This window comes from Lepidochelys kempii, chromosome 3, assembly GCF_965140285.1.
Source record: "Lepidochelys kempii isolate rLepKem1 chromosome 3, rLepKem1.hap1, whole genome shotgun sequence".
NCBI lineage: Eukaryota > Metazoa > Chordata > Testudines > Cheloniidae > Lepidochelys > Lepidochelys kempii.
Window position 1 is genome coordinate 129,090,377 of NC_136382.1, and position 25,669 is coordinate 129,116,045.

Genomic DNA, 25,669 nt, shown 5'->3' on the forward strand with positions numbered 1-25,669 from the left:
AATTTTCTGTAGGTTTTTAGAATCATCCAGTAGCATTTAGTAGATAATCATACTTCTGCAGTAAAATTCTATTGCCTGATTCAAAAATATATACAAAAGTTGTGCAAATTCTCTATTAGATTTTTTAGGGGTTTTAGAATAATTTCTATAGAATTATTGGTTTCATCTCTATAATACTGTATAGGACTTTTGCATTAGTCTTATTACTCTGGTTAGCCCATTACTGAACATGGCTCCATCCATGAATTTTGAAAATGTGGGTTTATATGTTTCTAGTGTCGTGGTTTTCAAACGGTTTTAGGTTTCAGAGTAGCAGCCGTGTTAGTCTGTATTCGCAAAAAGAAAAGGAGTACTTGTGGCACCTTAGAGACTAACCAATTTATTTGAGCATAAGCTTTCGTGAGATGAAGTGAGCTGTAGCTCACGAAAGCTTATGCTCAAATAAATTGGTTAGTCTCTAAGGTGCCACAAGTACTTCTTTTCTTTTTGCAAATGGTTTTAGGTTACTCAAATAATTTGTATTGTAAAATTATATTATTTGTTATAATTTTCCATGACAAACAATAAATGTATATTAATATTTAAACTAAAATTTGGGTGGGGAGTGACGGTTTCTGCTACAACACTTTCTTTTTCCATTTTTTGGAGATGTCAAACAACCATCCTTAGTCAAAAGTAGATTAGTGGGAATCTTGCTCTGTTGTGAGAGGATCAATAATTTTTTTTTCCCAGAGACCAGAAACTGTTAATGTCAATTGAAAATGAACATTTTAGTACTTGACGGACATCTCTTTATCTCACACCTCAGCTTCTTCAAGTATCAAGTCTCCAAACACTGTCAGCCTGCTATATCTTGTCTCAAAGTGAGCAGTATCTAAAACAGAAGTGTCCAGTGGAGAAAAAACAGGTTTTTCTTTCTGGTGCATTGTCAAGAGAATAATGAATAATTGACAGCAGCAGTTCATTTTTCAGTTTTACTGATGCTATAAGGGTGGATTGAAACAAGTAGCACTCTGCTTCAGCCTGCATCAGTTGAGTGTTCTTTAAATATTCAAGGTCTCTCTACATAAGTTATTGGAGGTTCAGGCAATTGGGCATAAGTAGGGCCGTACCAAATTCACGGCCATGAAAAACACATCACAGACCATGAAATCTGGTCTTCCCCTCCCCAACACCCTACCATGAAATCTTGTCTTTTGTGTGCTTTTACCCTATACTATACAGATTTCACTGGGGGAGACCAGCATTTCTCAAATTGAGGGTCCTGACCCAAAAGGGATTTGCAGGGGGGGGGCACAAGGTTATTTTAGGAGTGTCATGGTATTGCCATCCGTAGTTCTGCACTGCTGCTGGCAGAGGCTCTGCCCTCAGAGCTGGGCTCCCAGCCAGCAGCCGCGGCTCTCCAGCTGCCCAGCTCTGAAGGCAGCGCCGCCGCCAGCAGCAGCAGCAGCGCAGAAGTAAGGATAGCAGTACCGCAAGCACCCCTAAACTCCTTTTTGGGTCAGGATCCCTACAATTACAACACTGTGAAATTTCAAATTTAAATAGCCGAAATCATGAAATTTACGATTTTTTAAATCCGGTGACCATGAAATTGACCAAAGTGGACCCTGAATTTGGTAGGGCCCTAGACATGAAGAAGCTGAAGAGAGTAAGCGATGTTTGCTTTTGAATTCTGGACACCATGAGAACTTTCAGTTTAGTTGTCAGCGATGGTACACACAAGCTCATATGGGGCCAGGTCCTGGAGTGCTTACTCAGACAAACTCTCATTGCCTTTAATAGGCGTCTGACTTGAAAAGGAGCTGCAAGATTTGCAGTTATGCACTCAAGATGATAATTATTTGTTTTTCAGTAATGGCAAGAAGATTATTTTTTTCCTCTTTCTATTTATTTTTAAGTTAATGTGGCAGATAGTGATTGACTAATAGCCTGTATCCATTACACAAGTTCATTCTGGACAACGGCAAAGCAAGTGTGCCTACACAATCCTGCTAAAGTGCCTCAGCTCTGTCCTGGAGTTCTTCAACACCCATGAGGTGGTAGTTTGGGCTCCAGGCATAGCACGTATAGCTATATTCATTCCTTACAATTCATTCCTCACTGCTAAATAAGCACAACCCAGAGAGCCACCACAAATAATATTGTTGCTATTTCTCTGTAATGATGTAGATCCCTTTCTCTATGGGAAACCCTATACAGCTTATGTTTAGCTTAACTAATTTATGGTATCTTAAAGAGCCTTACTGTTTAAAAATGCCCTCCTTTTATGGGCTATCATAGACATAACAAAAGGTACTCTCTTCATTTTCAGATTCACATAAAGAATTGAAACACACATAAAAATGTGTGGAATTTCACATAAAATAGTTTGCTATTTTCCCAGAAAGAGGGATATACAGCATTTCAATAACACTACAAGAATTAAAGTTCCTGGCAGTGGTGAAAAAAGTTTGTCACTCTTACTTATTAGTTGTAGAATGCACTCCTTGCAAGTCTCCAAACACAGGGATATTTACAGCATACACTTCAGTAAGGTAAACTTTTCTCTTCAGATTCTAATACTACTACTCAACTGTGACATTCCCTACATGTAGGAAAAGCAGGATATCACTGCTGAGTGTTTCTCTGAGGATGTGAATTTTTTGCTACTGCATTAACATTATGAAAAATAAACTTGGGCAGAGCCATCCAACTTTACCAATCCTTCACCTTCTGCTAACAGCCTGACTAAAAAGCTAGAACTTGCATGTTGGCTTGGTAGGTCAAACAAGTCAGGCTTTGTTAGACCAATGGGGAGAATTCCAAGGTTGATGGCCCTCCAATGAAAATACTTTGTAGTCCTACGACAATCAAATGTAGGAACGCTTAACTGAAGTGATGCTGTTGCCTGTTAGCTGATGAACGAGCTAATAGGAAGAGCACTGGTCTCCGAAGATCTTATTCTTTTAACGTTTAACTCAGTAGACCGAGGACTGGGGCCAGATAGGGTTTTTGTAGGTTACCGCAAACACCTGGTATATCAAAATGGAAGCTTAGCATATTTTCCCAAGCATAAATGTACTATACTTCACTTCTTGCATTTTTTCTTCCTTTTCTTTTCCCCTCCATTCTTTTTACTTGTTTCTCTCATCCTTCTCCCACACCCAGCAAGTTTTGGGGGGAAAAAAATCAATTTTTGAAAATGACTGGGGGGAAAAGGAAAATCACAATGAAAAAAATTAACAAAAAATTGAAAAGACATTTTTGGAAAAAAAAATCCATTTTTTTTAAAAAAGGATATTTTATATGAAAAAAATGTTGTTGGCCAGTTCTTTCTAGAAGTATTTTCCTATTGGAGGTAACTTTCAACTGTAAGTTGGTGGCACATTACAGAATTCCGATCCTGATTCAGATGCAGCTCTAAACTTCTCTGTATTCTGTTATTGGTCCATCTCATTCTCAAATGTATCATCTTTTTCATAATGCTATAACTTCATGCAAAGATTGTTAAAGTCAGTCAGAATGCACAGGACTAGGGGGTAAAAAAACCCTCTCCTTTATAGTCAAATGTACTTTCAGCCATAGCCACAGCTCTGCAAAGTTCAACAGTTCCACTTAGTAGAGGTTTGTGCTAATACTGGCTATTGATTTCAATCCATGTCATTTCACTTTGAGTTTCTGTTTCTGTACAAAATTAAAATCTCAAAGCAAAACTAAGTTGAAACGACCAGGACTGAAGCCCCAATGCAGCAATGAAGACTTGAAAGCACACGTAGTTGTGAATTTTTCCTGATTTTTGATGTAGAATCATAGATGGGCCCATATTCCTATTAACCTGGTCAGGCTCATTCAAAACCTTTGTGCCCCTTTCAGAATGTCCGGTCTGTGTTTTGGGTTTGTATTTCTGTTGTTTCAGATTTTACTATGAATACTTGGTATGCCTCTAGGCACATTGTATCAAGTCAAAAGAAAGAGGAATATTTTTGTGCCAAGGAGGATTCCAGCCAGCATTCCTTGTTTTATCTTATAGCTTAACTATCTAAGTTGCTGGGTGGTTGCAAATGTGAAAAACACAGTGCCTGGCTCCATTAGATGCCAAGAGAAGAGGGTTTCAGCTAAGATAATGCTGCCTTCTTGTTAAGATCCAGAATGCAGCAATAAAAATGAAAAGACAGAAATCATCGGGTGATCATTACCAGCAAGTACAAAGTCTTTATGTTGCAAATGTGTCATGTTAAATGTCTCTGCAGACATCCACCCCCCTCTTCACTCTCAAAATGTGGATGTGTCTTCAGATCTTTGAAGCAAGGAGATTCAAGCACAAGTGACTTGATACATATTTCCTATCACTCTAGAATACTGATACATATGTCTTTTAGCCTAGTGGTGATCAGCTCTTAGAGCTGTATACAGCCTTAGATCCAGTGTCAGTGGCGATTCCTGCATGGACTGAGGGCAGTATATACCCTTACACACCAAAGACAAGCCTGTTACATTGAAAACACTTTTAGCACAGAAATAATAATTTTATCAAGATAATGTTGAAGTAAAAAGAAAACAGTACAGAGTTTAAGCATAGAAGTTTCTGGTTATCAGGGAATAAGGTACAGATTATCAAGGGGTGCGAAATTCGGTTTAGGAATGGGTGGCGAAAGGAATGCATAATCTGCAATCTCCCCGATTGGGGGTAAAAGTTTAATGGGTCAAAGTACAGACATTGAGATATGGGGGTATGTTGTCCATATAATGGCTATGTTCAGGTGTGGAGTATAATGAGTGGATACAATGATGAGGATGGCTCTACCCTCGTTTGGTGGGATTTAATGTTCAGTGAGTTTATGGTTCCAATTCATATGGTCCACTGGAAAAAGTCTCTCAGTCCCTTTCCCATAGTTGATGCACGATGTCGTACCGGCTCACACCTCCTGGTACTGTCGGTGGCCGATGATGTGTTCGATGTAGATGTCCCTGGACCATCGGATGGTGTCCGAGACCATGAGGCGCCGCATGAGCCGTGCGTAGCGTCGACTGATCCCACAGGTCCGCAGCACACGCACGTTGCAGGGGTCCCAAGCGCCCAGGGCTCTGACGATCAGGGCATCCATCTGCACCTCGTAGTCCTTCGCTCTTAAGGTTTCGGCCAGGGGGGCATATTTTTCCAGCTTACGAGCTCGGGCTTCGTGGAAGGCCGGGGTCCTGTTCTCGAAGGAGACCGTGAAGTCGACGAGGATGATCTTTTTCTGGGCCTCGTCAGTGACTGCCATGTCAGGTCGCAACTGGCTGTCAGTACCGGGGATGGCGCAGTTCACGGCAACCTCCCCCAGGCACGGTGCGATGGCTTTCACTAGGCGGTCCTGGATGGCCTTGTGGCGCAGCTGCCAGGCTCTGGAGTGGGGCTTGCAGCTGCACAGGATGTGGGGCAGGGACTTGTTGGAGTAGCCGCACTTCCTGCAACGCTTGTCTTGGTTCCCATGGCGGACGGCTCCGCTGAGTGGGACGCAGTTGAGCCGGGTGCGGTGGATGAACCGCCAGTCGGCGAAACGGGTGAAGCCACCCCCGGCGAGGAAGTGGTTGCTGGCGTCCCACTTGCTGGTCAGTTCGAAGTCTTTACCCTGGTCTGGTTTACGCTTCAGAGTTTCCATGTACAGTGAGTGGATGGCTGCCTTCAGGGTCCTCTCCAGCATGCCCCTGGCGCTCGGGGTGACGATGGTATTGTCGTCGGACCTGATCTGCGGCACCAGGACTCCCAGCTCCTGGCGCTCCTCGCATCACTCCCAGCGGCAGACGATGCGCTTCCCCAGGCGACGCGTGGCATATTACATTCACTGATTAATGCATGTTCTTCCAAAATTAGAAGTACACCAGATGCACATAATGCATGCGCTTACCAATTAGTAAAAGAAACAGGGAAAGTAACAGGAAAGAAAAATGAAAAGAAATAACATCTTCATTCCAGCCCCAATTCAGCGAGATACATAAGTATATGCCTAACTTGAAGCATCTGAGTAGTTCAATTAACTTCAATGGGCCTATTCAGATGCTTAAAATTAGGCATGTGCTTAAGTACCTGGCTCAATCAGGGCCTCAGTTGCTGCTGATGTCTACACAGTGTTATACCGAACACTTCCAAATGACAAACAGGGGGTGATTTAGGGAAAAGTCAGATTATCCTGGCACTCTGAAAGATAGAAGGAGCCAGAAATGGGAGCCTTCAGTAAGAGTTAGAGTTATCTAGATTACATGCTATGCTAAACTTGCTTGTTCAAATCTTCATGGATTTAGGAAAGCTTTCTGTTCAGCACAAGAACAGTTAAGCATCTGTGCAAAGCCCTCAGGGTTTTTTTTTTTAATTCAAATAATTAAGTTTAACCATTTTTTAAGTGGTCTTAACAAAGTGATAAATGTTACTGTCTGTTCAGTGGGATTTTCAATCTATAATAAAATAAATAACTAAACAAACCGTTATACTATTTTATGTATAAATATGTAACCTATGTCAAACACAGTCAGCGCCCCTAAAAGTAAGTGAAGCTCAGTGGATTGGGAAAGTAAAATTTTTGTTAATCTTACTTAACACACATATTACCATCCAACAATGAAGAAAAAGTATAGGATTGACTAAATCAAACCCCATTTGCAGAACATGTATTTATTTACTTATTTTGGCAATCAGTTTAATTTCCAATGAGAGAATTTGGATTAATCTTCCCGTGGAGCCCAAAATTTGTTGTAAATTTAATTCATATTGGATGTAGTTATAGAAATACGGTTTGCATCCCGGTTAAGATTGTGTCATTGTTTCCATTATAAACCTAATTTTTTTTTCTGCCAGGTTTTTTCTCTCCATGATACATTATAGCAGAATTGCCAGCTGTATTAAAGGTTTTTTCCCTTCCTCTTAGACTGCAGGCATCAAACACTGTTTTATTGGAGGCAGGACAGTGGATTAGAAGGGGGTGGCAATCTGTTCCAGTCTGGGTAATTCCGCTGTTAACTATAAGGTTGATCCTACATTAATTTCCTTGCATACTTCAAATTCTCATTGATTTCAGTAGTATTTTGGTTGCACAAGGAACGAAAAATAAGGCCCTATGTTTCTAATTTTCAAAAATGTATTAGAATTTGGTCCCAGATCCTGTAAATATGCACATGCTTTCCTTTACTCACAGGAGTAGCTCCATTGAACCCAGTGGGTGAGATTCTATGCTGTGCCTTTAGGGGTATGCCTACACTGCATTGTAAACCAGAGTCTGTGGGACCTAGGCTTGTGGACATGGTGTTTCCAAGCCTGTGCTTGAGCATCCACTCTGCATTGTAAACCTGGGTTAACAATTGCTAGACCTGGGTCTTAAAGCCATGCTTATGCGTCCATATTACACTACACATCTGACTCGGGTCTGCAGTTTGAGCTGTGTCCACACTGAAAAATGGCAGGGCTTGAACTTGATTCTCAGCAGGACTTGGGCTGTGACCCATGCCCCTACCAGAGTCCCAGGACCTGGATCCTGAGTGCTTGCTGACCCTAGTCAGACTGATCTGTGTGTGGATGAGAGGGGGACTTGGGCTCAAACCTGAGTCGGAGCCTGGGCACTGCCCAGAATCTCTGCAGCACTGTGTGCTGCTGCCCACTCCCAGCCTGCCCCTCTTGCTCCCCACCATGCTTGCAAAGGAGTGCTCAAAGGACAGCCTGCTGCTGTCTTTCCCAGTTCCTGTGCCAGGAGAATTCTTCCCCGGCCACAACCAGAGCTTTTAGGCAGCCTTTATGGTGCTCCAGCCCATGTACCTCAAGTACAGAGGCCAGAGCAGAGATAAGAATCGTACCCAATGACACAACTCACTTGATTTAAAATTACATGTGTGCATAAACTGTTTGTGGGTATCGGGGTTTCTATTGTCCGAATCTGGGCAGATAAGGCCTCAACATTTTACAGGGGCTAAACCCAAATGATCTTTCACCCACTCCACATACTGAACTCCACCTTGGGCCTGTCTACTACTATTGGATTGGTTCCCAATCCATACATGAGACAGGAGCTAGACTGAGTTCAGTGGGGAACCACTCACAAACCAGCAACTGATTCAGACCTTTAGTGTTGAGAGGATTTGTCATTAAATGTTTTCAAAAAGTTAAGTGAAATCAGATTCTTTTAAAAAATGTTTCTCTTTGTAGAGCTGGAAACCCAAGTACAATAGCATTGTGAGGGTGCAAGATTTGTCTAAAAATGCTACTTAGCATTATATGATGCTTTTCATCTTCCACGTGCTTCACAGACATTGACTTGATGCTGATCTCACACCAGTAGGACACCATTCACATCAGTAGAGTTGTTCCTGATTTACACCAGGCATAGCAATGATTAGAACCAGGCCCATGAAGTAATTAGTCCTCCGAACACACCTGAGAGATAATTACCATAATATTTTAACCTAAGTTCACAGTCCAAGATAGGTGAGTGTTTAAATCCAAAATCACCCTGTTTTAGCTCAAGCAAAAGTATGATTTTGGGTTAAAGACACTGGACGAGTGGGGTGGGTGGAAAGGAGACCTCAGCGCTGCTACAAACTTCCTGTGTGAGCTTTGACAAATCATTTGACTTTTCTGTGCCTCAATTCCCCCTCTGTAAAGGGGCTAAAATACATCCTTGCTCCCACTCTTTGTCTGTCTCAAGTATTGCCCTTCTGTTTCAAGGCCTGCCTCTTGTTATGTGCGTACACAGCACATTGCACTACAGGACCCGCTTTTTGGCTGAGGCCTCTAGGCTTTTCCATAATAACACTTTAAAAATTGTGTAATAATATGGCTTCAATGAAGTTGCACTTGGGATGAATTTAGTCCATCTGTTTTGATAATCGAATGTGTCATTAGTATTACAGATATGATATTCTGATATTTTTATCTCGCCTATCCTTTTATAGTTCCTCACTTTTATAAGTTTGTATCACATCCCCAGCTTTAACTGAATCACAGTTCTTCCATGTGCTATTGTAAATCTTGATAAATGAATAAAGCAGAATAATTTACAAGGATGTATCTGGAATAATAGTTTGACTGTTTCCGCTGGTTAACTTGATAAGAGAGCTTTCTACCAGGTTTGCTTTGGGGTTTAGAGAGGCACTGTAATTCCATGCCACTAACCTTCAAATGTTTCCTATAGCTAAATAATCCAAGAAACATTAGACTTCAAACTTGAGTTTTCTATTTCATTAAAATTGATCACTGTAAAGTCTAGGAGTATTAAATTGACTGCAAATATGAAGGCTTTAGAAGGCAGAGATGTTCAGGAACAGGGTGGCAGACAAGGTGTTTGGAGAATTTATCTGTCTCTGGCATGCTTTTATGATAATTCAAATATTGGAGATAATTTATAACTCTATCAGTATTGTAGTAGAGACCTTATGTGCTGGAATTTATATCACTTTTCCTTTTAGACATTTAAACCACATGTTGTGATAAAAAAATGAGGACAGAATTCCACCAAAGGAGTGATTTATTTTCAGTTTAAAACACTGGCTACATTAAAACCACATGTAAGTAAGTACTGTATAACCAAACCAAGCTCATAATAAGGCTTAAGACACTGAAGGTAGATTAAATATTTTTGGTTTTTAACTTTGGCAGAGCATGGACTAACATAATCTACCTAAGCTACACAGTACATTAACCAGAATGGAAGTACAAGTTCCCTTGGTGAAAATCTAAGAAATTATTAAAGTACATATACAAAACAATTTAGCCTCTTGTTAACTAAGTTTTCCTATGTATCTGTGAAGGGTGGAAGGTTTCTGTCCATTTGCTAGGTGACATATTGGGTCTCTGCAGATGTCCCTTCTGAAACATCATAATGATTCAATGTTTAATCTTAATACTTAACTTTTTATAAAGTCATAATGATTTTCACTTCTAATAACTTTACAAATTTGATTAATCCTCTGAACACTCCTATGAGATAAGTATTATAATTTCCACTTTACAGAGACGTAAACTAATGCATAGAAGTTAAGTGACTTGTCCAAGTCCAGAGAGGAAACCAATATGAGAGCAAAGATTAGGACTAAGGGACTCCTAATTTCTAGACCAGCACTCAGATGATAACTAATATTACTTTACACTTATTTAGCACTTTCGAGGCCAGATTCTCTGGTCCTTTTACGTCAGTTTAGCACTAGTATCATAGAATCATAGGACTGGAAGGGACCTCGAGAAGTCATCTAGTCCAATCCTCTGCACTCATGGCTGGGCTAAGTATTATCTAGACCATTCCTGACAGGTGTTTGTCCAACCTGCTCTTAAAAATCTCCAATGATGCAGATTCTATAATCTCCCTAGACAATTTATTCCTGTGCTTAACACCCTGACAGTTAAGAAGTTTTTTCTCAGCACAAAGCTTCCCTAAACCTGGTGGATGTTGGCCAGTGAAGAATCTGACCTGTGTTCAGAAATCGTGCAGTTCCATAGAGCCTGCATAGTGGCTCTAACACCATTCCCCCACCCCCAGCCTTTGGCACAGAGGGTGGGGTCAAGGGAAAAGGGGGCATGGCTGGGGAATCCAAGTTTGCCAGAATTAAAGTATGTTTCAGTTTTCTCGAATCCCATAAACCACAGCTGACTTGTTAGCTATATTTTTAGCATCATAGAAATTAGAAATAGAAAAGATGTATTAATTATTATACACACTCCTTGCAAGTGAAATAATTAGTCCACGTATTGTACAGTAGATTATTATTAATTTGTATTACCGAAGCACCTAGAGATGCCACTAAGAGCAAGGCCCACTTGTGATAAGCAATGTAGCAATGTGCAAACACAGTGTGTGAGAGAATCCCTGCTCCAAACAACTTGCAGGCTAAATAGACAAATGTTGGGAGGAAAAACCTAATAGTAAGTGTACTGCTGGTAGACCTACTACACTTAAAAGAAAATAGATACATTTATTAGATGTATATGCAGGATCGTACCAAAGAGAAGCAGTGATGATATAACTTCTTTGATTTTCTTTAATTTTTTCCCTATTTCTAAATACTCAGGTAACAATACATCATCAGGAATGAAAGGATCCAATTCTTTATTTGGGTCTCTGAACCTTCTTCCTTGTTTATACTTTGGGCTATCACCTATACTCTCTTTAATGTTGCATCATTCATCTTGTTTGTTTTCTCCCTTTCCTTAGATGTTTCCAGGTGTGTGGCAGAGAGGAAATACACCCAGGAACAAGCCCGCAAGGAGCTTCAGCAAGTTTTCATTCCCGAGTGTAATGATGATGGCACATACAGCCAGGTTGAAAAGTTTTGGCTCAGTATTTTTATGTCTTGTTGTTCAGCATGCTTGTGTGTTTGTGATGCAGCGAGGGAATTCCATTAACACTGAAGTTTAGAAGTGGGAGAATAGTTCACGTTTTGTACCAATTTAGTCCTTGGCCTCTCTTCAGAAATGATCAACAAAAGAGCTGCATGTGATGTTGGTTATTGTGATGTGCACCCCATTCCACTAGGGTGAGACAACCAAGTCATTTCTCATAGCTCTCTGACGAGTCATCAGCTGGTAAAATGTGTATGATTTCTGTCCTGTTCCTGATCCTAACCAGTAATCTTGTGGTAAAAGAGTCCATATTCTATTGCCAAAGACATGAGTCATAGAGTAATCCTCCCTAACCCCTGCTGAATCTCTGTTCAGGCATCATGGACTGAGACTGAGTTACTCAGGCAAGGACTTCGAATCCAAGAGGGGTACAATTTGAAGCTTTTATCACAGTCAGATACATACTAAGCAGGACTGTCTTCTGCTACCATTATAATAAGCTTTAAAGGTAGAGTCATGTAGAAAGTTACCGTAGTCATTTTTAAGTGTAGCTAATAGTTAACATTTACCATATAAATATCAGTATGGTAGAGAAAGTGACATTAGACTCCAGGAGAGATGTTAAGATGTTGGGATTTATAAAGCAATTAATGTAAAGTAGGCATTCCAGTAGTTTGCTCTCTGAGAGCTTTGGGCATGAATAATACAGGAAAATGTGCTGTATCCTGTTGTTACTGTGCGTGAGATGATATGTTGTCTATCTGGAAAAAAGCTAGAGGGGGCTTACCTCAGGAACAGAGATAGTCAATCCACGTGTCCCCTCGGGAGCTTCTGTGAGCTTTTCATAATGCCTGTATCTTATTCTTTCAGTATAGGACATACTACAAAACGAACACACATTAATAGCTTTCTCCTCAGTTCTCCACTGAAGCACCTACTGTAGAGTGCTTGAGGGAAGCTCTGCTTTTATGCTTTAAGGATATTCATCAGACTTGAATTATGGTCTATTAGTGGATTATCTTACTAGACACAGAAAAAGACATTTGATATCTTTAAAATATATTCTACTGGAGGACTCCATTGTACTCAAGAGACATATATAAATATAGACTCTATGTGCCATGAACATTTCAATATGGTCAACATATGTCTCATAGATTTCTCTCACTTGATGTAATTTCCTGACAGGTTCAGTGTCATAGTTACACAGGATACTGTTGGTGTGTCACTCCCAATGGACGTCCAATCAGTGGTACAGCTGTAGCACATAAAACTCCACGATGTCCAGGTAAGTAATGATTTAGTTTATCAGTGACATCCATCCATTTTCTCTACCTGTCTCAGTTTTTAGGATTTTGTACAGTGCTCATTAACATGATACTTATGTGCCAACATATGGTGTCATGCAACAGCATTGCTGAAATGATTATTTCTGTATCTTATAATTTTCTTCCTTGTAAACTCACTGCAAACATTCCATAGAGTTTTACTTTTTAAACATTTTAAGTATTAAGAAGAATTAAAAAAAACAACAACACTGTCCAAGGTTTGGTATTGTGAAAACAAATTCTCACCAGTAGCCAAATGGGGGGGGGGGCAAAGTGTGGGGGGGAATCACCACACACCCTGTTCAATAAAGCTAAAAAGTAGCATTAACATCAACGTTAAACCTTTGTTTGTAGAAAATGAACAACAAACAAAGACTGCAATTCCCACAAGTTTTTATTTTAAACCAGTGCACATGAACAAATTAACCAGTTTTTAGAGACTGCCTTTTAGCCTCATTTCAAACATGTCAAAAATGTATGGTAAATCAGAATTGTACAAGCAACTGTACCGATTACTTTTCCAGGTGGTTTAGGTCAATACAACAGCTCTCTGTCTACAGATATTGAAGCTTTGTGAACTGCAACAGCAGTACCCCCTGCACTTTAAACTTCTTGTAGTGGAAGGATTAATTGACACCTTGGCTCCCTGGAAGATAGTGTTAGGCAAAAAGATTCTTTCCCCCAAGAATCAGGCAAGCCCAGACAATGCTAAAGGAGGTTTATTCATGGTACCAGGAAGACTGATAAGCAGCTTCCAAAATATGGTGCTACAGTGGCCTGTTACATACATTCTTTTATTAATTTAGTTGCATTTATTTGTATATATTGTTACAAGTTAAAAAAAACCCTAAACAAAAATAAAAATAAAAACAGTACATACGTATAGAGGTCATCCTAATTGCATTAAGCATCTATGTCTACCTTGCTGGGGGGGGGAAAGGCGGGGTGAGGGTGGGGTAGGGATGAGTGCTTACAAATATCCGGTGGGCTGTGAAGGGAGGGTTTGTTCTGTTTTAAGAGTTAAGTTACTGGGCAGGCATTTAACCATATAAGGTTATTAAGTGTTTACATTTGTCAGTGCCCTTGGGCTACTGAAGCATTTCTGCTTGATCTGTGGTTTCTGTCTTAGTTGTTAGCTAAATTTTAATTTTTGCCTGACAATAGGCAGAGTTGAAGAAACTGAGATATGGCTTCTGGTGGGGCTCCCTTACCCAAACCTTCCCTATAGTTAAGCAATATTTTCAGAGCAGAAACCTTTATTATTATTATAATAATTACAAGAAGGGAGACGACCAGAGAAGAAGTGAATATGTAAGAACAAAAGAACTGCTTTTAAAGCCCTGTGTGACTTAAATGATGTGGAGAGCCTTCCAAGTGTCTGTCCTATGGTAGTTGTTACCCCAGGATCCATAAAGTTCAGTTTAGTTCAGTGATCTAGTCCAATCTAGCATATATGCTGAAGACTCACTTTGGAGTCAGACAGAGTTGCCAAGAGCCACATAAAATGTTCACAAGTTTTAAGATTTAATAATATATACAGAAGTGTATTTTAATGTAATGATTGATAAAAACTCTGACCCTGATTCAGGACCATATTTAAATGCTTAAGTGTTATCCTAAATAGGGATGTAGTTAAGTGGTGCTTAAGTGCCTTACTTAATTGAAGCCTCCATCAGGAGTTTTGCAATATCAGTGATCATGAAACCCAGTAGCTCCCTCAATTTCACTAACCTCAACAAAAAAGGATTATGCATGTGCTGAAATCTCAATAAATAATTGTCTAATAGCTCTGCCAAAGTGCGTGGCATTAATTTCTGGTCCACGGTTCTGCTGAATTATTTACTGGACAAGCAGATTCATGGGATTTTTCATGTTCATTGTAATCAAGAAAAAAATGTAGTTAGTTTCAGATGCTTTAACTGATTAATCAAGACACAAATTGTTCAGTTTCTTCACTTACACCGCTAAAGTGTTTGCTTTGTTCAATCAAAGTCATGATGTGAGCCGGAATATAGCCACAGGAAACCCATCTTTCTTCTATATTCAGGACCAAGGCCCCAGTTTTGCAAAGACTCATGCATGTGCTCAGCTTTACACACATCAAGTAGTCCCACTAAAGTCAATGAGTCACAGTGCATAAAGCTAAGCATGTGTGCAAGTCTTTGCGGGATCAGGGTCCAAATCAGTGCATAGGACCCGATTCTGCACCACTAAAGTTAATGGTTGTTTTTCCATTTATATCAGCGGATGCAGGACTGGGCTTGTAATGTCTCAAATACCTAGGAGAGGATTTTGAAATGCTGTGATGAAGAGCTCAATGTTACTTAAAGAGGACTACACAGCCACCTACTACCATACGAGAGACAGTGCTACAAATTTTACAAGAAGTTATGCAGTGAAATAACACAATCCCCTGTGCTAATTTTGCAGAATGACATTCTTGCTGAAGCAGAGCTGCAGCTGTAGTCTGTTTCCCAGTCTGTTTCCAGGATCACCATCTGTCAGGACTGGAGAGATTTTTTTTCCAGAAGGAACATTGAAGTTTTCCATTACATCTACTATTTGCTTTTATCTTTTTTCCCTTTTCTATCATTATGCCCAGGAATGATGCCCAAAATATCATTACTTACACAGAGTTCATACTTGCTTCTTTCTTAATTAGTTCTTTTGGGATATCACAGGCTCTCAACCAAGCCAAACTGATAAACTGTGCCGTTTCTGGCCTATTCTCAAGAATTCCCTTGCTGTTACTTAATATTGCAAGTGCACATCTTACAGCAGTGGAATCTGAAAACTGAACGGTCATGTATTCTTCAGTTGCCTATGCTTTTCTGGAGACAGAATGTAGTGGTTAGTTACAAGGAGGTCATTGATTATTCCAACATTTACACATACAGTTTCATCACCTTGACTTTCATATGAATGCTTGCATGGCACCACTGTTATCTGCTATCTCACATGGCTTACTTCATGGAACTTTTGCTAATAGATGTGTTTCTTCTTTATTTAAGGGTATGGATTTATTTGATATGTGGATTTACTTGCACACGAATATTTGGCTTCCAAACAAAAATGCTTAATATCAAAAAGTACATCTCTCTCTTGGGTTGATCTTTTGTGGTGGGATATTAGATGTGGAGTCCTGAACAAAAGAACACTTCTTTATCCATTCCTTAGAAAAGGTCTTGCATTCCTATTCCTATTTATATTTCTTCAAACTGAGCATGGATTTTGAAGTATTTGATGGTTGCTTTTTCACATTGTGATTTTTTTTCAGCTTCTGTTTACATGTTCAATCAGCTCATAAAATAACAATTATAAGCAGGGAACTCCTTACTCAGGCCTGTAGTATTCTAGATGTAGCCTTTGCCAATCCTGAGCCTTTTCTTCTCTCTTACTTTACTCAAATATATAACACATATTTATTGCACTTCTTTTTGGTTCTTCCCGATGGATCCCCTTGTTTTGTATGTAACAGTACAGAGGATCATCTTCCAGTCCTCCATCCTTCCTGCCTACATTTTTGCTCTTGTTTCTTATTACATCCCTTTCCCCCTTCACTCCCTGAATGAGTTTAGCCTCACTGATCCCTTCATTTCCTTCTCCCACACTCCTCTGCATTCATCAGTGAGTGTCACCAGTTAAATCTGGAACACATTCCGTATCACAGTGCTCCAGGGGTGCACCCTCTGCATTAAAACCCTCCCTGAAAGCTTACTGTACTTCTTCCCAAAAGCCTACAACTCTAATCAACACCTCATGATACTGCCATCCCCACTCCTCTCTGTAGCTAGTAAAATTATGCTCTCACCAGCTGAGACTCCCCATGGGCTCTTGTCTTATCCTTGTATTGACTGTAAATTTCTTGGGCAGCTACTATTTTTTTTTTCATTTTTTGTACAGTGCTGACCACACTGTCAGTGTAATAACCCCCACCAGTTTACACCTGTGACCTTTGACACTTCACTTGAATCCAAAGTAGACACAAATCCTTTAAGCAGATTCATACAGAAAGATGCTTGCTCCCATTCAAAATCCCATTGACTTCAGCCCTTTAGACTTCAACAGAGCATGGTGTGGAAGTGGGAGTCTGCCTTTACAGATCAAATAGCACGGTCCTTAGCCTTAGTTAGTATTTCACCCTATTTAGCGGAGATTTTCCGAAACTCCCTTGGCTATGCCTGCTACCATGATGGTAGAGTCTTTTTCTGCACTTATATTTTATTGAGGCAGCTACTGTTAAGCCCATTTAGTTTATAGTGGTTCACCCATGATGCTAGAAAAACACAGTACCGGAAATTCCGAATAATACCTAATAATACAAGTATTCCTAATATGAACAATTAAAAGTGTAGCTCTTGAGAACCTAGTGGCAGTTTGCTGCTCAGCCATTTATTTTCTGTTTTGGAGGCTTTCAAATCTGCATGCCAGATTTGTGATGTCAGATAGTTTTTCTCTGGCAAATTTCCTTGTCTAAACTTCATGTTGAAATGGCCATCAGTTCAGTATGGTAAACAAGACTTTTGATGCAGTGATTCACTTATTGAAATCCTTATTTTAGATCAACAAAAACATTCTGCAAGATTTTTTTATTTAATTTTCATTTTAATTCTCAGGGAATTTAGCACTTCTGAGGGGAACGGAATTGAGGCAAGCAACTCATTTCACATAGGCTGCTGAACAATTGTCAGGTGTAATGGTTTTTCATTACTATCAACCTGGGTAACAAGATCTGAACTGGTGAGAAGTGATAGGCTTTATATTTCTTTGACAAAGCAGATTGAGAGGTGACTTGATCACAAAGTATAAATACCTTCCCGGGGAGAAAATACTGGGTACTAAAGGGCTTATTAATCTAACAAAAAACAACAGCTGGACATTAAAGCCGGACAAATTCAAATTAGAAATAAGACACACACATTTTTAACAGTGAGGGTGATTAACCACTGGAACAAACTACCAAGGGAAGTGGTAGATTCTCCATCTTTTGTTGTAGGTTCACACTGTACTCTTCTTTGGGTGGCCGGTAGAGTACATACTCGCATAGCCCCCTTAGCAAGGGTATGAACAACACTGTGACCAGGCAGGCACAGCTTTAGGCTAATAGGGTAAAAGATGAGACTGAAGGGTGTGAGGATGTATGCAAGTACATGCTCTCTACTCACCCAAGCCATGCCTCCCTGTCTACACTGCTGTTTTTTAGCTGTGTATTGTCCCATTGCCTACCTGAGCTGAATCCCCAAGAGGAGAAAGACTATGGCAGGTGAGAGGCAGTGGAGAAAGGCGTAGGCAGCTACCCACTGTGTAACCTTTCTCTGCCACAGGAAAAGGTAGAGGAAAAAGGCTTTGCCAGCTCCCCACTACTAGAATCCTTCCCCTGCCACACAGAGAGGCTCCAGAAGTGGGGAAAGGCTCAGTCAGGCTTGGATGCAATGTGGACGCAGTCCGCTTTTCTCTGCGGCATGTAGCTACAGATACACTGATGTAGATGTATGCTTGACGTCTTCAGACCAAGACTGAGTGCCTTTCTGGGAGATATGATTTACCCATACACAAGTTATTAAGCTTAACATAGGAGTTACTGGGTGAAATTTAATGGGCTGTGATCAGATTAGATTATCTACAAGAGATCAGATTAGATTATCTAAAAAATTTCTGGCCTAAAAACCTATGAGCAAACCTCAGAGCTGTGTAATCCACTTCATATTGCTTTTTGCAATCACAGTAGCACCACTAGTAATAATTGCTAGAAACTCTAGCTGGGATTTTCAAAGACGTCTAAGAGATTCAGGTACCCTACTCCCATGAAAACTGAGTAGGATTTCGACACGCAAATCCCAGACTCCAGTCTTAAAAAACAAACAGCCATTAACATAAATCTTTCTGAAATATGATTAGATGGGCATCACATATGGACTAATTCAGCATCACATTCTATTGCTTCAGAAAGACTGCATTAATTAGAGCTCTTGGTCTTAGGTTTGAAATGAATTTGCACAGAAATTCGAGGTGATTGTGAAAAAAAGTCAACATTAGAACTGGTCAGAAAAAGTTATTTTACCATTGAAAATTTCAATGAAATTAAAAGTAATGATTTTGGCAAAATGTTCCACCAAAAAATTGACTTTTTGGCAAAAAATCTAAACTTGACAATTTTTGGCTGAAAATTGTTAATATTTGGTTTAAAACTTTTAGTTTAAAACTGAACATTGCTATTGGGAAATGCCATTATGACCATTTACACCAGCTGACATTCTGCCCCTAGGGTTGTTATAATACCCCAAACTGGGCAAAAATCATCTTCTAATTTTGGGGTTTCATTGGTATAAGTTTCCAACTATTCCACTTTTCAAGGCTTTTTATTACCGATCTATAATAATCTGTCTATAGTTTCTGCAGTATGACTTGCTGAAAATGCACAGTTTCTCAGTGTTTTCTGCCAGGTGATAATACAATAGATATTTAAGTTGCTAAATCTATCAAATCGTAACTTAATTTAAATTGAAGTTGTCCCCATTTTGCATAACATTCTAACATAATAATTCCTCATGTTATGATAATGGCTCTTCATGAACTGCTCCATTTCTTGTTTTTAATGTATATTCAGTCTGATACCAAGAAAAAGAAATCAGATTAAACCCTCACTTTATTCTGAAACTATTTTTATAGACGAGCAATAATAAAGCATTTAGTAATTTTTGGCAAATGTTTAATGAATGATAAGTTGGCTCAACTAGGGCATGATTCAGAACTCTTTGAATTAATTGGATTTTTTAAAAAGACTGTCTGTTTAGTTTAGGGTTTTTAATGCTGCCCATCCCTGTAGTATCTAAGTACCTTCCATGTAAAATCAATAACAATTGAAAAGTCTGAAGTGGACGTCATGGAGCTTCTGAATCGCCTCTCTTCATGGTAAAAACTGTACTTAGGGTATTTTTGTTTGCTTGCTTGTTGTTTATTTGGCTTCTCTTGGTTAATTTGTTTGTGTTACAGGTTTTTACTTCTATTTTTAATTTTAAAAAACTGGGGGTGGCTGTTTATTTGGGTAGATGGGGCTGTCACTACTGTTAGTGTCATTCTTGCTGTGGTGGAAAGGCTTTTTCAAAGAGGAAGGACTTGCAGTGTTTCCTAAAGATGATCAGATTATGTATTTACCTAATGTGCTCTGGAAGTTCGTTCCACAACCGGATCCCCTTGACCAAAATTGTGTTGTCCCCAGCTCTCACATGCTTTATGTTGGGCTTTTTGAGGCGGAAGTTAGGTTTTACACAGGTCTGCTCTTAATTTCTTAGAGGACAGAGCCCTTTTAGAGGACAGAGCCTCTGTTAATGTCAATGTTTATCGATGACACCACACTAATCAACAGGTAGGAGTAACAATTTTGAGTTGTTTCGTTAATTACTTGAAGTTAAATGGGAGTGACAGAATTTGCCTTACCAGATCACGTACAGTCACTGGGATACCCTCTCTCTAGGAGCGGTCATTATCTGATGTTTCAGAGGAATCTGGAACTGTCACCCTAATGTGAACATGGCCAACTATAAAAGGTTGTACATGTGTATGTGAAAAATCCCTCCTGACCTCTGTGGCCATCAATTAACACTCTGGAGCATGAGATTTATCTTTATCTTAGCCTCCATAGTAACAGATGTTACAACTGGTTATAAAATTTCACAGCCACAGGATCTGATTACATTTCTTTTACTTATGTCATACATTTAAAGGGAAGGGTAAACACCTTCAAATCTCTCCTGGCCAGAGGAAAAACCCTTTCACCTGTAAAGAGTTAAGAAGCTAGGATAACCTCGCTGGCACCTGACCAAAATGACCAATGAGGAGACAAGATACTTTCAAAGCTGGAGGGGGGGAGAAACAAAGGCTCTCTGTCTATGTGATGCTTTTGCCAGGAACAGAAAAGGAATTGAGCCTTAGCACTTAGTAAGCAGTCTAGTTAGATATGCGTTAGATTCTGTTTTGTTTAAATGGCTGATAAAATAAGCTGTGCTGAATGGAATGTATATTCCTGTTTTTGTGTCTTTTTGTAATTTAAGATTTTGACTAGAGGGATTCTCTATGTTTTGAATCTGATTACCCTGTAAGGAATTTACCATCCTGATTTTACAGAGGTGATTATTTTATTTTTTCTTCAATTAAAATTCTTCTTTTAAGAACCTGATTGCTTTACCAAAAGGTAAAATAGTTTGTACCTTGGGGAAGTTTTAACCTAAGCTGGTAAAAATAAGCTTAGGGGGGTTTCAAGCATGTCCCCACACATTCATGAAACCCCCCTAAACTTATTTTTACCAGCTTAGGTTAAAACTTCCCCAAGGTACAAACTATTTTACCTTTTGCCTTTGGACTTTATTGCTGCCACCACCAAGCATCTAACAAATACATAACCGGGAAAGAGCCTACTTGGAAACGTCTTTCCTCCCAAAATCCTTCCCCCTTTCTTGGGGAAGGCTTGATAAAAATCCTCACCAATTTGCAGAGGTGAACACAGACCCAAACCCTTGGATCTTAAGAACAATGACAATAGCAATCAGGTTCTTAAAAGAAGAATTTTAATTGAAGAAAAAAGTAAAAGAATCACCTCTGTAAAATCAGAATGGTAAATACCTTACAGGGTAATCAGATTCAAAACATAGAGAATCCCTCTAGGCAAAACCTTAAGTTACAAAAAGACACAAAAACAGGAATATACATTCCATTCAGCACAGCTTTTTTTATCAGCCATTTAAACAAAACAGAATCTAACGCATATCTAACTAGATTACTTACTAAGTTCTAAGACTCCATTCCTTTTCTGTTCCCAGCAAAAACATCAAACAGACAGAGAGAACCTTTGTTTCTCCCCCCCTCCAGCTTTGAAAGTATCTTGTCTCCTCATTGGTCATTTTGGTCAGGTGCCAGTGAGGTTATCCTAGCTTCTTAACCCTTTACAGGTGAAAGGGTTTTTCCTCTGGCCAGGAGGAATTTAAAGGTGTTTACCCTTCCGTTTATATTTATGACAACTTATGATTAAGGTTATGGTATGGGTATTTTAGATTTCTCTGAACAAGTTATTTGCAATATTACATTTTAAAAGATGTTAATGTTATTTAGGTTGTTATTAAGTGTGCAAAGTCAAGCACTCAAAAATTAGGAAATGGTAGAATTAAGGTAGCCTGTGCAACCTTAATTTCCCCCCTTGTTTAAGCATTATGGCAGTCTATAATTACATGATAGCATACTATTTTTCCCCAGCACCCATGCCTCATTCAGCTAGCAATGATGCTTAGTTACTATCAGCCTGGGAGAGATTTCAACCATTAATCTACGGCAGTGGTGGGCATTAGGGCCCATCCACCCTGATGGCCCATCAGGGTAATCTGCTGTGGGCCACAAAACAATTTGTTTACGTTGACTGTCCAGAGGCACAGCTGCCCGCAGCTTCCAGTGGCTGCGGTTCACCGTTCCCAGCCAATGGGAGCTGCAGGAAGTGGTACGGGGTCGCCACCTCTTTCCACAGGTGCCATTGACTAGGAATGTCAAACCACAGCCACTGGGAGCTGCGAGCGGCCGTGCCTGCGGACAGTCAATGTAAACAAACTGTCTTGCAGCCCGGCAACGGATTACCCTGATGGGCTGTGTGCAGGCCGCAGGTTGCCCACCACTGATCTAGTGTGAGCAATTCATAGATACATAAATTCATAGATTTTAAGGCCAGAAAGGACTATCAGTTATCATTCAAAGTTTCCATATCTCATTAGCAATCAGTTCTCCAAGCCATCCAGTGCCCCTATTTCTTCTTAACGGGCAGGACTTCCTCTCATTTTTATTACATGGATGTTTGATAAAAAGAACTTTTGCCGGTTTTAATCAACCAATTTTTCAATTTTATCAAAATTTTGCCATCACAAAATTTCCAAGGAATTTCATGACAAAGCTCAAGAATTGTACTCGAATGTAATAAGCCTAAACTGGAAATTAAAGTGAACAAATAAAAGTAGTTGCAACATAAAACAGATAATTGTGCAATACAATTTGCTGTTTCCTATTTTTCAGTTGTGCAGATAAATACACTGTGATCCACCAAACTATGCAATTTGCAGTCTAAATACTAAATGCCACAACAATGAACAAATCTTTACAAATATTTTGTAAAAATTACTGTATTTAATTTTTCATTTTGTTTCCTCTTTTACATATATTAAATGAGAATTATTTGAAGTATACAACTACTGTCAATTTGGGGTCCTGGATTCACCAGTCCATCAAATTCACTTTGTGATGCCTCTGCCTTAAATCAGCCAGAGATTTGCCCTAGAGAGTTCCCCCTGTGTAGGGGGAACTGATGTAAAGCTAGTGGAGGTAGCTGTGTTGAGGGGAGGGTATGTTGGGGTCAGAGTGGCAGCAAGGCAGAGGGGAAGAGAGATGGTATGGTGAAGCAGTGCTCTGTTATGCCCATTTCTCCATCAGCATAAAGTCCCGGGAGTGGGGGCTTACATCAGTGATATAAATTAAAGCTGTCTCCTGCTACTTTAACATATGACAGCACTGGATAAATGAGATCAGAGAGCCTTGATTGGCTCTTATCAGTCCCCCCTCTCTGCTGTGTCCAGGAAGATCTGAGAAACCATGGACAACAAATTATCTATATGAAGTATCAGAGGGGTAGCTGTGTTAGTCTAGATCTGTAAAAGTGGCAAAGAGTCCTGTGGCACCTTGTAGACTAACAGACGTACTGGAGCATAAGTTTTCTATAAGGTGCCACAGTACTTTTTGCTGCTTTTATCTATATGAAGGGTTTGATCTTGCAAATGGAGCCAGCGGGACTCCTATACCCAGGCAGAGCCCTATTGAAGTCAATGGAGTTTCATACAGGTGTAAAAGTCTGCAGCATGGATCTGATTGCAGGATATTGGCCTATGACTGTGACGTGCATGAGCATGTTTTCTTGCATGTGTATTCATCTACTGTGCCTGGGTTCTCTTTGACTTAGGTGCGGTGGTGACCAAAAACAAACACCTCACCCTAAGTTGATCATGAGCAAATGTCAGTACCGGGCCAAGCCAAAATCCATTGGCTTACAAAGGAAGAAGTGTCTGGTATTTATGGCTGACAGAAACAGAGGGGAATAATTTAGACTAATGTGTGTCACTACGAAGGTGAGTGGATAATGAAAATAATTTTTTTTTGGTTTACACTTTTTTCCACTTCCAGGGTCTGTAACTGAGAAGTTGCCACAACGAGAAGGTGCAGGAAATACAGGTAAATGTCTTAGAATGTTGTGAATTTTTTTTTAAACTATGGAAACTAGTAAACTTGCAGGATTTGAAACCTTGATCTTTCACAAGTTTGAAATGTCAGTGCATGTTTTTTTTGTGTTTTTGTTTTTTTTTAACTTGTCCAACCTCATTCCTAGAGATTTTGCTGCATTGGGCTAACTGGAAAATAAACTCCCTTCCCAGCCCATTGCTACCCTCCCGGTAAACAGCTGTTAAGTCTTTTATTGCCCCTAATATTCTCTAGCCCTGGGTGGCAGCCTGTACTGTCTGTCTGGTAAAGCCAGCACTGTCTAGCCCCAAGATCCAGGGAACTGGTACGATTACTTCATCTCCATTGCAACCTGGACTTGACTCCTCTGAGGCCTGGCACTTTGTTCTCTACAGTGATGAGTTCAACTGATGACTCACATTCATAGCCAAAGAGTTGCTGCTATTAAAGATACAACCTCATGTATGTATCCTATAATAATTCACGTTTCTGGGGCAAATTTTTATGTGATGTGACTCCACCAAGGTTGGAGGAGTTACACCAGGCATGAATTTGTGCCCTTGACTTTATTTAAGATAGGACCATGCTCAAATAAATTGGTTAGTCTCTAAGATGCCACAAGTACTCCTTTTCTTTTTGCGAACTAACTAACTAACACGGCTGTTACTCTAAAAGAAAAAAATAGTAATTCTAAAGGCAAATGAAAATATTTAACCAAATTATACTCTCTGTAATGCTGGTTTAAATGGGCTTTAAAGGAGTTACTCCAGATTTATGCCAGCATAAATAGAAAGACTATTTGGCCCCATGTAGTTATAGTTGACTTATGATTTTGCAGGAATTTTAGCAATTTTATATTGTACCCTGATTTTAGTTTGACCAGTGTAAGTGGTGCTATTATGTTGAGAAAATCAGTAGCTGTTCGAAAGTTAGTTATTAAAAGATATGTTAATGAGCAGGGGAAACCGTTCCTTCATGTGTTTACCAGATAGCCTCTGGGCTCCACTGACCTCCAGTTATCCTGCTACGGATCCTGCTAGGGAAGCTTGCTGTGGGTCATGAATTTTATTCTCAGCTGTGAACTACATTAACTGTACCATGTAAAAAACCTGTCTGGATCTTGGAAGCCTTTGTTTTTGTCTTTGAGCCTTTCTTCAGAGAGCTGAGCAGTGGTGAAGATTAAATAAATTAGCCTTCATGTCTACATTCAACTCTGCTTGATATATATGGGCTGAAACCAGGCATGAAGGGAAATGTTGTAGAACACTGAAGCATCCAGTTGTGTTCTTTGCTGTTGAGGCCAACCAGCTGCCAGTACTTATCTGGCTAAAGATGTCAGACTCTTTTTTAGTTTCCATGCCTTATTACAGACATACCTTGGGGTCCTATTTCTCAATCATGCCCAGAGTGTTCTTAATCAACATTTTCCATATTTTAAGATTTTGTATGAGTATCTTCATCTTATAGCCAACAAACCTTGCAAAGTCCTCTCAGCATGAGAGTGAAATTTCCCTTCAGAGATGAACTTATTCTCTTTCTGGCTCTGGTGGGAGGGGGGAGGAGAAAAGTGTGTCTTCATCTGAGATGGGTATTGATCTGCTGATACACCTTTGTTGTATATTATTTAATACTTTCCTCAAAACCCTAATGCACTCATGGGTATTATCATCACCTAGGAGATGTTCTGTTGTGAGGTGGCAGTCAGATTTTAAATTCCATAAAGCCAATGCCGTAGAATGCCAAAAGCCTAATGATTATTGATGAGGATGTATGTGAGAGCTGAGTTATTTGCAAAGCCCGAATG

At 39.7% G+C, this 25,669-nt stretch overlaps 1 protein-coding gene across 2 annotated transcripts in view; it reads left to right on the top strand.

Annotated features, from left to right (window-relative positions):
- Positions 1–25,669, top strand: part of SMOC2 (SPARC related modular calcium binding 2) — a 175,490-nt gene that overhangs the window by 65,007 nt on the left and 84,814 nt on the right. For both annotated transcript variants that reach the window (XM_073335247.1, XM_073335246.2), the window contains exons 3-5: positions 11,151–11,257; positions 12,467–12,566; positions 23,812–23,859. In XM_073335247.1, coding sequence (XP_073191348.1) covers positions 11,151–11,257; positions 12,467–12,566; positions 23,812–23,859 — 255 coding nt within the window. The remainder of the gene's footprint in view (positions 1–11,150; positions 11,258–12,466; positions 12,567–23,811; positions 23,860–25,669) is intronic.